The 15,355-nt window shown below is 37.4% G+C and overlaps 1 protein-coding gene across 6 annotated transcripts in view; it reads left to right on the top strand.

Annotated features, from left to right (window-relative positions):
- The window catches only part of anks1b (ankyrin repeat and sterile alpha motif domain containing 1B), a 210,699-nt gene extending 196,056 nt beyond the window's left edge, over positions 1–14,643 (top strand). For 4 of the 6 annotated variants that reach the window (XM_067391990.1, XM_067391988.1, XM_067391992.1 and 1 more), the window contains 6 exons: positions 1,367–1,438; positions 2,539–2,625; positions 2,962–3,099; positions 4,523–4,690; positions 12,300–12,391; positions 13,623–14,643. In XM_067391990.1, the coding sequence (XP_067248091.1) occupies positions 1,367–1,438; positions 2,539–2,625; positions 2,962–3,099; positions 4,523–4,690; positions 12,300–12,391; positions 13,623–13,671 (606 nt within the window). In that variant the 3' untranslated portion in view covers positions 13,672–14,643. Of the gene's footprint in view, positions 1–1,366; positions 1,439–2,538; positions 2,626–2,961; positions 3,100–4,522; positions 4,691–12,299 lie in introns of all 6 variants that reach the window. The other 2 variants (XM_067391989.1, XM_067391991.1) reach the window with 2 other exon arrangements.
- Positions 14,644–15,355: the final 712 nt, after the last annotated feature.

Raw genomic sequence — 15,355 nt, 5'->3', positions numbered from 1 at the left:
GATAGTTAGATAGTTTTAAACACTGGCTGGTTATGTACTTGCTCAAAAATTTATTTTGGATCATTTTTAACCCCAAAAAAGTATGCTTGACTTGTATTTACATAAGTCTAAGTATATTTGGCTTATACTTGTACTCAATCTTTTGATCGAGATATACTTAAAAGTATAATTAAATATTCAAAGTATACTTGGCTTGTAGTTGTGTTTAATCTTTTGATTGCATAGCCAATAAATATACTTTTTTACATAGTTTTACATACAGTCTTATAAACTTACATTGTTTGAAAATATTGATTTATAAAGAAAATCTGAATTTTTTTGTAGTCTAGTCTACTGGTAGTGTACAAGTAAATCTACTTGACTCTTTCCCCGCTATTGACTCAATATTTCTAGCTATCCACGTTTTCACTGTTATTCGGTATTACACATCTTGTACAAAATTTCTGGATCAAAACACAGGAGAAGAAGCAGCTGAAACAAGACGATTGCTCACGCAACTGTAAAATAACTCGATCATCAAACATTAAACAGCATATAAATCGCAGCTGCCTAATGATACTGGATGAAATGAGGAACCCAGGAAGAGGAAACGACTGTAAAGCTTTGAGGGTGTTGATGGACTCGATCTACTCCATCTGTGTTTTGATCATCATTCTGAATCTGATCCAGATGTAGTCTTTGACAAAAAGTTTTTGTTTAAAATGTTGCCTTTCTTTATGAAACTTAGCCACATTCAAGTGTTGATAAAAACAAAAAATGATGCATGAAGCTAATAAAATGTTTTTTAAATTAAAGTACAGTTAAAGGTATTTTTCAAGTATAAAAAATAATAGCTAAATTGGAACATAGTAGTGTACTAAAAGTGCAAAAATAATATATAAATAATAAACTATAAGTATGATGTTCACTTAAAGACAACTTACAAGTATACTTGCAGTATAAAACAACTAAACTAGTAGTTTACTGAGATTACACTTCAATGTACTTTCATAATGTACTATTAAAATAGTAAACTATTAGTATACTTGTAAGTTCACTTGTATGCAGTACAAATGAGAAATGTAGATGTGTAGATGTAGTTGTGCACCTACTATTACCTTTATAGTATGCTTAAATGTGTACTCTTATATACTAAAAGTGGGCCAATTTAGTCTCAAGCAGAATTGAAATAGTACACTTACCTCTTGGTGTAAATAACATTACAACATTTATTTCCATCAAGAGGTGCATCAATTTTTGGTCAAGATCTTGTTTAATTATTATTATGTATTATGTTAACCATTTGTATTTTTATGTACTTTTTAAAACTTACAACATTCATATAAATGAACGTGTTTCTCAGTTCCTGATTGTGTTTGTTCTGCAGTATCTGGGGTCTATGTTGGTGAAGGAGTTGCGCGGCACAGAGTCCACGCATGATGCCTGTGCAAAAATGAGGGTAAGAGTTGTGTCACCATGGCAACCACTAAACAATCTGTCCAGTCATGTTCTTGCTGCCCTCAGGTCACTATGACACACAGTCATTGAGAAAACATGTAATTCTTTGAGGACTACGAGAGCACACGGTGTACTTGGGATTTAAACACACGCAAGACTCTCATAACCGTGTAGCTTTAATTCCCACGATGTATGAATGCATTAACATGACTTTAAAATAAAATACCTTCTCTTACCTCAGCGGCCCCCGGGCCACCGGTCTCACGAGATTATTTAACGCGGCAGGACAGTTCGCCCGCTCTGTTTTTGTATGCGTGTAAAACACCATCTGTTCTCCACCTCTCTCCTTTCTGCACCCCGCTGCACATTTCCATGAGGCCGAGAGAGTTTGAGACCTGCCGCCCCTTGCTTCTTCACAAACACATTAATACATTCAGAGGGTGTAAATTTAGGCCCTCCGTCTCTCGCTCTTTGTTTTAAGCAGAATATTTTGACAGGTACAGAGCGGTAGAGAGCCGCTGATGCACAGGAAATCACTGACACTGAGAGCGAAAGAGGAAATGAGGTCCAGATTAATATATATTCCATTATGACAGCTGATATGACAGTGTAGGAATATATGAAAATGAATTCTGATTCTCTGCATTTCCTCACCATCATCCTCAGCTGCATGTGGTTTATTCCCCTGCAGCTTGAGGTGGTGTCCCAACCTGGTCTGGTTTGCTGGTTTTATAGAGGTTTTGGGGCACTTGAAAGCTTGCCTCCTGCTGGCTGACCAGCTTGACAGACTGGGAGACCAGTTAAACCAGCTAAAACCTTTTCTTTTTTTTTGTCAGCACTACATATCATCATCAACTTTCAGACCCAAGAAGGCCACGTTTTAAACAGTGCACAATGTTATTTTGGCCCTTTTTTATTTGTCTCATGAGATGGCACACTATCTGGGTTATTGCAGGCGACTGAAGGGCATTATGTGTAAATAATTTAGCGCGTGTTTGAGTTTGTATTAAGCAGATCTCAGTCAGTGGGGCCTCATAAATGTTAATGTTGGAGACTGTAAGACTGTCTGCTGATCTCTCCTCCTCTCATCCTCTTTGTAAGAAGTCTACAGAACAGATGAAGAAGATTCCCACCATAGTACTGTCTGTCTCCTATAAGGGCGTCAAGTTCATCGATGCCACTAACAAGGTAATCATCCGTCGTTACCTGTATTATGTGTCAATTTATAATTGTAACTTTCATCTCCCTTGATAAGGGCTGTCATATAATTAAATAATCAGTCACAATAAATTGCATATCATTAAAGAAATTAAGAACGTTACATTATTCTGACAAAGCGTTGAATAGATAGTGGCATTCTAGGCCAATTTATTGGCTGTTTTTGAATCATGATCACACTAAATGAGCACATTAAATTGATAGTCCTAGTAGAAAATGTAGAATAGAAAGATGTTGTTATTAAACAAAGATACATTTAAATCTTATTCTTTTCCTCTTATTTCTCTCCCTTTTTCCGACGTGTAGAACATCATAGCTGAGCATGAGATCAGGAATATCTCGTGTGCCGCGCAGGACCCTGAAGATCTGTCCACATTTGCGTACATCACCAAGGACCTGAAATCCAGCCATCATTACTGCCACGTGTTTACAGCTTTCGATGTGGTTAGTAGCATATAATAAATAAACCCATAAAGCATAATGTGAAAATGTATGCAAATGAATGTAAAAAAAAATAAGAGGCAAAACATAGTAGTAAGTAGTGAAATTTATTTATATAGCGCTTTTACAATTGGTAATTGTTCAAAGCAGCTTTACATATTAGAAGCACAGAAAAAGGGAAGTGGTTAAAAATAGGCTGTACAAGCAAGCGTGGTAATATGTAACATATACAAGATGGTGCTACATTAAGCCAATGTCGGCTGACTCCCAGGGGTGGAAAAAACCCCCTAGGAGAAAAACCCAGCGTGCTAGCACTGGGAAAAAAGTCCTAGGAGGGAAAAAACCCCTTGGAAGATATATATAATATATGTAAATGGATATGGAGATCAAAATCTGAATTATACATTTTTATTATAGAGATTAAAAATAGATTCTATGTACATAGAAAGTAATGTTGTCAAAAGTACTGACTGCGGTACTGAAATTTTAAAAATGTGACGCTTTGAGCACTGTTGAGCAGATTTGTAAAACCTCTGATTGGCTGTTGTGTTCACGCGCTCATCAGATACGTCTGTGATTTGCTACAATGATCAATGCTTCAAAAACATGTTGTAAATAGACCGGTCCACTGATAGACATCTGCTTTCAAATGCTCTTGTGCGTTGATCATTGTAGCCAATCACAGACAAATCTGATGAGCGTTTGAACACAGAGGCCAATCAGCGGTGTTTACGAAGTCCGCTCAACAGTGCTCAAAGATAATTTTTTTTATTTTTTTATTTAAGTACCAACTTTAAAATCAGTACTTTTGGCAACACTAATAGAAAGTAGCCTATAGTAATGTAATGTTGATTATTTAAATGTATATTATTGTTATATTTGACTTTTTTCGAAGAGTCAATGTCTAGTGTTACGTTTTGAACTATTTTCTAAAATGAGATTTTAAAAATTGTCTGGTCTAACAAGTTTTCAAGTCTTCATCAAAACTCAAATGTCACATTTTATAGCATTTGTGCAATCATTTTAAATACAAACTATACTTTTTTGTTAGATTTAATGGCTACGGTGGGGTTTTTTTTTTTTAAGAAATTATAAGTTTAGTAAGCTGATGTCTTCTGTGTTACCGTCTGTCACAGCAACACCACAGAGCTGTTTGTGCGTCAGCTAGTCTCAACACATGAATAATTTATAACATGCTTAAAGCATGTTTTTAATCATTTAAAAATCACTAAGCTGTGAAATTATGGAAGTAAAGTGGTAAAATGCTGCCAAATGTAGTAGCACTAAATTGAACTCAAATCTTGGAGGATTTTTCCACATTTTCTCTGCTGATTTGTAACAGCGTAGATTCACACAAGTGTGATTTGCAAGTTGATTTTTGATTCTCTCATCATCATTACCCTTTCTTTTTTTTTTCTTAAAACAGAATCTGGCCTATGAAATTATCCTGACGTTGGGCCAGGCGTTTGAGGTGGCGTATCAGTTGGCCTTGCAGGCCAGAAAGAGCGGCCACGGTTCATCCACTCTGCCCGAGAGCTTTGACAGCAAACCCTCCAAACCTGTCCCTAAACCTCGCGTCAACATACGCAAGTCTGTGAGTGACTTTGCCCTTTCAGCACTAACACACACACACACTCACCTGCGCTTCTAACACAGCAGTCTGTCTCACCTCATCTATCTGTACATATGTACGCCTACACTTCTGCCTGCACATCTCAAGTTGAGTGATGCATCATGGGAAACAAAGCTGCTAGAATGTTTTAATTTGCAGTATTATTTTAAAACTGACGTTGATCGGCTGTGTCAAAAGTTGAACTGGTTTTAATTTAATACTTTAATAACAACAAAATCATTTTTGTGATCTAGAAACAGTTCTTATTGTTATTATCAATGTTGAAAACAGTTGTGCTGCTTAATATTTTTGTGGAAACTTATATATATATTGTTTTAGTATTCTTTACATTCAAATTTTAGCTACATCATGATCTGTAGCGATCGACAAGATAATCTGTAGTAACTGTAATTTAAATTTCTGTTTTTTAGGCCAAACTTTGCATTCAGTCTGGCCCACAACTTAAAATGAGATTGATAATTAAAAACAGAACAGACGAACATGAACTTATTAGCCATTTATTGATTTTGATTTTTGCACGATTGTCTGTTTAGGAGCATGTGCGAATTTCTAAAACCAGTATTGAAACATATTTACTTCCTCTCAGTAAAAGTTTGTTTGTACGCACGCCAGCGTGTGTGTGTCGCAGCCCGTCCCGAGGGACGGAGAGGTGAGTGTTTGATCTGTAAACGGCACACTCCATCTCCTTTCCCTTCAGTGCGTTTAAGGATGAAAGAGATTGATGAGGGCTGTTTGCACAGAGCTCCAGCAAGTCGCTTCCTCCGGGGCAGCCTTCCTCTCCATCTGCCCTCGTCCCAGTGCCCCTAGAGCGGGCACGGTGCCTCTCTCTCCCCCCTGCCACCAACAGGGATATTACCATTCTCTGGAAGAGGCCCAGAATAGGTGGGAGCTCGTCATAAAAATAAAACACACCCTGCCTGTTGGAGTTGGATTACACGCAGGACAGAAACGATGGATGCCTGGTTGAAAATAAACAGTTGCATTTGGAGTCCAGCCTGCAGAAATAACCCTCTTTTAATGAGGAGCCTCACTTCTCAATATGTTTTATAGGCCAGATTACTATCCACATAAAATGTGATATTATAGTATAAATACTGGGCCAAATTTACTACTTTAAATTGAGCTGTGGTGTAGCAGATACCAGGCATGCTCTGAGAGATATGGTGCTGAAATGGACTTTGTAGATTCGAATTCGACTCGCAACATTTTCAGATCCTGTTCTTCTCTCTTGCGCCCTTCAATCTTGGTCGAACAAGTTTTTGCTAACTTACCCAGGACTGGCATATCTATGATAGCAGTATTTTTTTTTTTCTCAACACTTTTTTTGGCCTTTTCGAAAGATATTTTAAGATATCTTAGTTGCTTTGAGTTAAGACAGGTCAAGCATGCATTTTAGTATGGGACTAGGCTTTTAAAAGCCTTGTCTTTGAAACCGGGCAAAAATATACAAAATGTATCACATTTTTGCACCCATCCAGAGCACATAATTTTTTTTTTTTTTTTTTTTTTAATAACGTCCACATCTGGACAATATATACTCCAAGCTTAGTAACACAAACAAACTACAAAGATCCCAATTCTGTCTGAATCAGTACATGAAATCAAATGCGTCCTGTGTTAATAACTCAACTAATCCCATCTGAATAGTGCTTATGTGACATTTACGTAAGAATGGGTTTATGAATGATTAGTACACATTTGTTCGGCTTGTTTTTCGTGAATAAGGCCCATTGTGTGTGTGTGTGTGTGTGTGTGTGTGTGTGTGTGTGTGTGTGTGTGTGTGTGTGTGTGTGTGTGTGTGTGTGTGTGTATATGTTCGTGCTGTTACCCTGAACACTAACAGCATCCTCTGTGGCTGTGTGTGTGGTGCACTCGGATATTGATTTTCCCTTGTGTAGGAGAAATTGTTCATTATGTTGCGGTACCTCTTCTCCATATGGACACGATACGCTGTGTTGCTCCATTAGAACGGAATCCGTCTCTCTTCTGTTCATTCTGTTCTGTTCATCTCCATGTGTCCACTCCTGCGGTCGGTTGAATGTACGGCATATGGGTGATACTGCAATTAAGGGTATTTTTGACTGCTTGAAAAATGAAACCTCTTCAGACTTCAAAAAGTAGTTAGCTACACTACAAACTAACTACTAACAAAAAAGAGCCAAGATATTTTTAAATATACAGATATGCAATCAAATTTGGTGGTGATGGCATTAAACTTGAACAGATAAATTTACACTAAATACAACAAAAAAAAAGGTACTGAGTCATGTACAACTGAGTATAATTCAGAAAAGACAGTGAACAATAGCTGTATTTATTTATTCAAAACAGATGAACTGCTGGTTCTTAAGGTAGTCCAGTGTAAAAGTGTGGGTAAAGGACAAGCCCAAAATAGTCTGATACTTGAAAATGTTAAATTTCAACACACTTATAAAACTGGCAAAGTAAGTAAAGAGAAACGATAAATACATTTAAATTAAAGCTGCTCTAATCTGTCATTTAAATGTAGAATGATTGTTTTCTTTAAGTCATCTTAGAGGGAAGAAAAAGTTCCTCTAATTAAAGAATCAACCATATGTCCGCGTGTGTTTGTGTGCGTGCGCGCTTTAACCTTCCCAAGCTTTGACCTCTGTGACCTCTTTCTTCCGGCTCTAGGTCATATCCCCCCCTAGCCGCTGGTCCTTGGGGCATATTTTCACCCCGCACCGTCCTCCTCTTCATCCTTCTCCTCTTCCTCCTACCTCACGACTCCTCCATCATCCACACAAACTTCAATTTCAGGTCTTCTTACGTTTTCCTTTCCTTGATTTCTTTTTTCCCCTTTTTTCCTTTTTATTTGTAGGGCTGTCAATGACTTAATTTATTTGTGTTATTTAATTAGTCACACTAAATTAATGTTAAATTGATAGCCCTATTTTTTTCTTTGTTTGTTTTGTCATTTTCCTTGACCTTTTTCTTCGCTTCATTTATAAAAGGAAAATTCCAGGCAACCCTGTACATTGAGAGGAAATCAGTTTCATATGCAAGAGGCGACTAAAAGTGTTTTAAGCCAATGGCTAATAAATTGTATGATTTCAGTCATCTGTAATTAAGTTAGAGGCAAAAAATAAGTTTAGCGCAGATCTTATTTCATTGCTTGCTGAGTTTATGCACCATCGCCCTCTGTCGCTGTCTCTCACACATAGAGTTTTTTAAACGACACATGAGCCCATGCAGGGCTTCTGTTCGGACCAGTGCTGTGTCGTCACGAAAGTTTATCATTTGCATGTGTTTTCAGCTTTGCAAATTTAAACATTCAAGCGCAGGAAGACACAATAGATAATTAGCGTGCCAAGAAAGCCGCGTCTGACAGCACGCAAAAACTGAATTGAGCTCTCTTTCGTGTGTTCCACTTGAATGGACAATTTCACACAAAATTATGTCAAAATGCCCATCTTGGTGAGTATGCCAGTAAACATAGTTGTTTATGTCTTAATTGAATGCAAACAGTTGAGAAATTAAATGCTTATTATAAATAATATTAATAAGGATTAATATTTAATCTTCACAAAGAAGACTATGCAGTGCTATGTTACATTTGATTACTTTATTCAATTTCTGTACCTAATCTACATATAACTCCTGTTAGATCTACCTGAAAAACTTGACATCTTTTCTGTTGTGTTTACAAAACCCGAATTCCGGAAAAGTTGGGACGTATTTTTAAATTTGAATAAAATGAAAACTAAAACTCTTTTAAATCACATGAGCCAATATTTTATTCACAATAGAACATAGATAACATAACAAATGTTTAAACTTTAAAATTTTATGCACAAAATGAGCTCATTTCAAATTTGATGCCTGCTACAAGTCTCACCATAGTTGGGACGGGGGCATGTAGCATCTCCTTCTTTTCAAAACAGTTTGAAGACGTCTGGGCATCGAGGTTATGAGTTTCTGGAGTTTTGGTGTTGGAATTTGGTCCCATTCTTGTCTGATATAGTTTTCCAGCTGCTGAAGTGTTCATGGTCATCTTTGACGTATATTTTGTTTAATGATGCGCCAAATGTTCTCTATAGGTGAAAGATCTGGACTGCAGGCAGGCCAATTCAGCACCCGGGCTCTTCTACGACGAAGCCGTGCTGTTGTAATAGCTGCAGGATGTGGTTTTACATTGTCCTGCTGAAATAGACGTCATCTGGGCATATGTTGCTCTAAAACCTTTATATACCTTTCAGCATTCACACGACGGACCATGTTCACAAACGGCTTCCTTTTTGCATGACAGAGCTTTAGTTGGCATCTGCAGATGGCACGGCGGATTGTGTTTACCGACAGTGGTTTCTAGAAGTATTCCTGGGCCCATTTAGTAATGTCATTGACACAATCATGCCAATGAGTGATGCATTGTTGTCTGAGAGCCTGAAAGCCAATAAAGGTCTTCGGCCTTGTCCCTTACGCACAGAGATTTCTCCAGTTTCTCTGAATCTTTTGATGATGTTATGCACTTTAAGTGATTTGCAAAGCCTTTGCAATTTGACGTTGAGGAACATTGTTTTTAAAGCATTCCACAATGTTTTTACGCACTCTTTCACAGATCGCCCATCTTTACTTCTGAGAGACTCTGCCTCTGTAAGACATCCCTTTTCTAGCTAATCATGTTACTGACCTGATATCAATTAACTTAATTAGTTGCTAGACGTTCTCCCAGCTGAATCTTTTCAAAATCTCTTGCTTTTTTTAGCCATTTGTTACCCCCGTGCCAACTTTTTTGAGACCTGTAGCAGGCATCAATTTTGAAATGGGCTCGTTTAGTGGATAAAAGTGTAAAATTTCTATGTTCTATTGTGAATAAAATTTTGGCTCACGTGATTTGAAAGTCTTTTTCATTTTATTCATATTTAAAATTTGGGTTGTATTTGTGCTATTGTATGAAGTTTGATTATTTGACCATATTTTATTACAGACTTTTAACTTTTTTTTATTTGCATTGTTCTTGCAATCAATAAAAAGTTTGCTAACCAATAGCGACTCGAGCTTCAGTGTAGAGGGTTGCCAGGTTAAAGAAAGTTGCAGAAAATAATTTTAACATCCTTAAAACAACAATGAAAAAAAAAAAAAAATCATTATTACACTTAAAATGGAAGTGTATGGGGAAACAGCTATAGTATAAACTTACCCCACAGTAAATGCATAATTTTTTTGTTTGTTTGTTTTGTTTTAACCAACTACAATGAGAGAAATTATTTTCTGTGGTAATTGACACAATGTCACAGATGCTGGTGATCTCTCTAACCCAGGAATATTCCTTTAACTGATTTCATTTTATTATTTAACTTTGTTTTGTTGGTTCAGTTTGCTCTGTTTGTTTGATTCATCTCTTCTTCATCTGAATCCTCTTTTCCTGAGTCCTCTGTCTGTCCATCCAGAACATCAGCTGACTAAACAAGGATAGAAATATTTCAGCATCTCTTATCCAAGACACCAACTCACCGTTCCCTGAGAGTGTTATCAAACCATTAAGCTCCTTTTCAGGTCGATGCCTCATACTAGAGGTTTATTGCGTAAGATTAGTGACTGTTTCTTTTTTTAAAGCATTTAAGTGTGAAGAAGAATGAAGTTGCCGTGGGTGTGTGCGTGTGTGTGCGTGTGTGTTTGAGAGCAGTCAAAGGTAGCCAGGAAAAGCGAGGATTATGTTATTTAATATTCATGCGGCCGCATATGGAACAACCTGATAAAGAACTCAAGACAAGCCAACAGCAGACGTAAACGACTCCGCGTTTGTGCGTGCGTTCGTTCCTGTAGAGATTCACGTTTCTGAGCCATGTATAGCTCAGCTTTATGTGGAGCAAGGCTGAGCTGCCGTGGCAACAAGGAACAGTGTTTTGATTGGTTGATAAAGATGTACTAGTTGTAGGGTAGTTTTGACCACAGCAGATCTGCAAGATGGATTTGATGTCACTGATATGTAATATAACAGATGAATTGGTTTGATGTTACAGGTTTAAAAATAAGAATTATGTAATGCGGAGTTAATTCACTGTTTTTGTGTTGGTGTGACAGTCAGATTGTCATGTGGTTAACCACATCACCTCTCTTTCTCTCTGTCTCTCTCTCTCTGACTTAAGAGGCGGTCACACTAGACTTAAGCATGCAAATTACTTCATATTCCATATATGAGAAACAGAATATGATTTCATACACCTGGTTTTCATAAATAAATAATAAAATTAGCAATAATAAAAATAATTGTTTTTATACTATTATTATTATTATTATTATTATTACTACTACTACTACTACTACTAATATAATAATAATAATAATAATAAAATTATTATAAAATAACAAAATATATTAAAAAGTATAATATTGTTATTACATCATCACCGTCTTTATTGTTATTGTAAATATATAATTATTATGAATAATATAAGTAACACTTTTAACTTAACATTAGTTTGTTAGCATTCATTAACTAGCGACACTACGTTTAAAACATTTTTAATGTAGGTTCATGATTATTTCTATGTTTTTGTATAAATTTAATATAGTTGATATATTATGAATGAAAAAATAGTATTTATATCAACCCTAAAACGGATTCCTCTGGTCTTTATCGACCGGGGACATCATTCACCACCCTATATGTTTTAAAAGTTAGACATCAACCTACTTGGTATTCCTCAATCTATTCATTATAAACAATATAACAATAAATATATAAAAGAATGTCTGTTTTTAAATTTTTTGTAAAAAAAAAAAAAAAAAAGTATATGGGTAAGTTTACCTTTATTCCCGTCTGATGACGTGAAGTTTGACTCATAATTGCCGCAGGCATAAAACAAAAAATATCACAAGGATCATCAGCAAAACTTGAAATGTCTCAGTGATTTACTGAGTGTCACTGTCACTTGACGGTCGATCTAGTGGAGAAGCTGTCAGCGACCAAAATATTGATTTTGAAAACGATTTTTGAGAATATGTTTGAGATTGCGACTAGAGCCAGATGCTGGGGGAAATGATGGTAAAAATGCATCTGCTTAAATGCCATAATGTAACAAAAAATGCTTTAATTTGCTCCTTATTGTTATTGTTATTAAAATGTCGGGAGAGTTTAATATTATCGCGGCAGGTAGAGATCCATCCATGTTAGGTATAGATCCGGGTCGCTAAAGACCCGAAAATGTAATAACGGTTGGTGACACATTTATGCATATAAGGGGTAATAAACATTAACCTACATTAATTAATGATTGTTGTTAGTTTGACTAATGTTAAGCCATTGAACATTGTTGTAACATGTTACAATACTATTACTCTTTTAAAATTTTAGCAATAATTGATCAAATGAGAGTTTCGACCATGTTTTAGTCAAGATGGTCAATTTGTGACATTTATATCCTGTTTTAACGTTTTCTATCCTGTTTTGAGTGAAAAGAAGCAAAACCTCCTTTCCCTTAGGTCTTCAAAACCGTAGTAGGCAAAGAAAGACAAATAGATACGCGAGATCTAGCGTGACCGCCCTTACCCCCGAAATTACTGGCACCTACTGACCTGCCGTTTCTTTCTCCTGTGTGCACCTCAGATGGAACAGCCCTCAATGGATCAAAAGGGCCACGCCAACGTCCCTTGGATAGTCGAGCCAGGACAGGAAGCCAAAAGAGGAGCCAACACCAAGTATGAGACCACTATTTTCTAATATACACCCAAAATACTGTCCACTCCTGTGTGTGTGCCTTACAGAGAGCGCCCTCTAGAGGCCCCCCACGGAGCCACGGGCCCAGTGACCTGTGACAAGCCCGCGTCTCTCCGCCCGGCCAAGCCCGCCCGTTTACCGTGGCTTCTGCATGATGACGCTGCCGCTGTCTATTCTCTCCTTCGATCTATTGCCCCGCTCTTTCTCTCTCTCTCTATCTCTTGATCTCTCTCGCCCCCCACCCCCCCCACCTCTCTGGCCGCAGCACGATAAGGGAAGGTCCCGCTCAGGCCTCAGGGCCGCCACGCTGCCGATCCTCCTCCAAAACACACAAAAAAGTGTTGCAAGCGGTTGTTTTTCATTCAATTTTTCCCCATCTCCTCTCTTTTGATTTGTCTTTCCCTCCGTTCCTCGCTATTCTTTCCTCGGCTTCTCCGGGAAGCGCCTCTTCAGCCTTTCCCAACTCCCCCCTCGACTGCTTGAATGACAACTTAAAACCGTAATGCTGCTACAAGCCTTATAAACACAAATGTTGTTTTTAGAGTCGGAATTTGCTTTCTTTCTTTCTTTCTTTCTTTCTTTCCTTCCTTCCTTCCTTCTTACTAGACAGCATAGGGTTAGCGAGGCGAACGCTCACGGGAGGGAAACCGAGAGTTTTTTGTGAGGTGGGGCATCCGAAACGGCTGGCATAGAAGCAGAGATTGGACTTCACCCAAAGGACATTTTGCTTGTGTTGTTTGTTTCGTCTCGTAGCGAAGTTTTCATTTTTAGTACCAGCGCTTATCAGAGAGAGAGAAAAAAAAAAGTAATTTAAATTCCCTTATTTAGGGGAGATTTTTTTTTTTTTTCTTTTTTCTTAAACAGCACAAGAGTTACGAGCTTGTCTTAGTCAGTCAAAACGTAAAGCTAATTTGTGGATGCAGAAATTTGTCAGATAGCATTTAAAGGCTTATTTTACGACGAGACACGCGCAAAAAAATTGTCTCTCAAATCGCGCATTTTCCTTCCTTTCCAAATTTTTTTCCCCGTTGTGTTTTCTTTCACTCTTTCTTTCCCTTTTTTGGTGTTGCCTATGAATGAAAACCTGAGAAAACCGAGCCAGTCCTGAGACATGCAGTGTAGTTGATGGAAAGCATGCAGTCCATGTGAACTGGAGAAGGGGGGGCTTTTTTTGATGGACACTTTGGATAAGTGATGTGATTTCATTCACAGGGCAATGGCGGACGCCCATGTCTATTACAGTGGAATTCAGAGAATGTAGCCTGCCCCTATATGGACCCTCAGTCTCACATGCATTGCAAATAAGGACCGCAAATACGGAACCTAAAAGCGTCACCGGAGCCTCTCGTAACGCATGTGTAAGGATTCGCACGAGGACTTTTTCGACTGGGACTTGCCGTACGCGTACAAGAACTGCCGACGTGGACCCGTGGCCTTTTAACGAAACACTCGCATGCACGCGCACACACACACACTGCATAAAAAAAAAAAAAAAAAACAATAGGAGGAGACTGTGGAATTTGAATGTACACTTTTCAAGAGGCAGCGATTTGAGTTACGTTCCAACGGACGGTGGCCGTCACGGAACTTTGTCGCGGGAAAGGCGAGTCACCGCGGAGACGGTCTCGCTACGGCGACTCGGTCACACTACATTGACTTTTCACTAAATATCTAGTCCAAAATACCATGGCATGTCTGGACTGGGATAAAAACGGACTTTTACATGAATTGCTGTATTTTTCTTTTCTGTTTTCTTTATTTCTTTCTTTCTCTCTTTATTTTGTTTGTGATTAATGATTTAAAAAATATGAATATGCACAATGTGAATGAACTCATTGCACTGGACAACCATGAAATGGATGCGTCTCGTGCCAAAATCACTACAGAATGGTTGTTAACTTCATTGGCGGCGCCATGCAGATTATTATTGATATATACTGTTTAATAGAGAACTATATTACCATTACTGTAATATTTACAATTATTCTAATTATTCTTATTGTGCAATTCTTGTCTGATGTTGTCTTAACGTTACATTATTTTTATATGACGCGTCAAGCTTGAATACGCAGCCATCTGGAGAAAAAAAAATATTGTAGTACTACAGAGAAACCGAATGTGTGGATGGCTCCACTTGCATTTCAGATGAAAATATAAAAACAGATCTTATTTTCACTCATTGTCAATGTAGAATTTTGCCACAGTTCTGTAAATAAATATTTTGTTGACTCATTGTTCATATATGTTATTAAAAAACAACAAAAAATGTATAAAGAATGACAGAATTAAAAAAAAAAAAACAAATCCAATAAAATGACATTGGTAAACAAGGTACAAAATTTTGCAGACAGGTCAAAGTGCAACACATAATTTAAGGTATGAGCAACCGGTGGATTTGTGACATCATTGGGGACTAACATGTGTAGATAGGCTTGGGCTTCCAGCACACAGATTTTGTAAGATTGGTCTTTATTTATATTCTTGCAAAGCACACGGAATAAATCCAGATTGTAGAACCATTGTCCTTTCTGTGGCCTGTGTTCCTTCCTTTCTTTTCTTTCTTTCTTTTTCGTGTTTTCATCTATAGGGTGGTGCATGGACCTGGTCAACTAATTGGCCACTGGCTCCCTTGAGAGTTTTCAATGGGGTATAATAATGGGGTTTTCAGATTTATGAGTAAAATAAAGCTTGTGGCAATCCTAACTTTTGATATTTTGATGTTTTGTTCTACAACGTAAACTGCACACACTCACCCCAAACTGCCTGATCTAGTTACTGTACTTATTAGACATACATTTTCAAAAATAAAGTGCTTCAAAATTCACGCTTTCAGTACGGTTGTGTGTAATTTACATTGTAAAACAAAAACAAGTTATATTTACCACAGACAGGCTTTATTTTACTCATAAATTGAAAAACCAAATTGGAAGTTCTCCAGTGGTGTT

The sequence above is a fragment of the Chanodichthys erythropterus genome, chromosome 8 (assembly GCF_024489055.1).
Source record: "Chanodichthys erythropterus isolate Z2021 chromosome 8, ASM2448905v1, whole genome shotgun sequence".
Lineage (NCBI taxonomy): Eukaryota > Metazoa > Chordata > Actinopteri > Cypriniformes > Xenocyprididae > Chanodichthys > Chanodichthys erythropterus.
The sequence above is the reverse complement of the archived record's forward strand: the minus strand, read 5'-3'. Positions and strand labels throughout refer to the sequence as shown.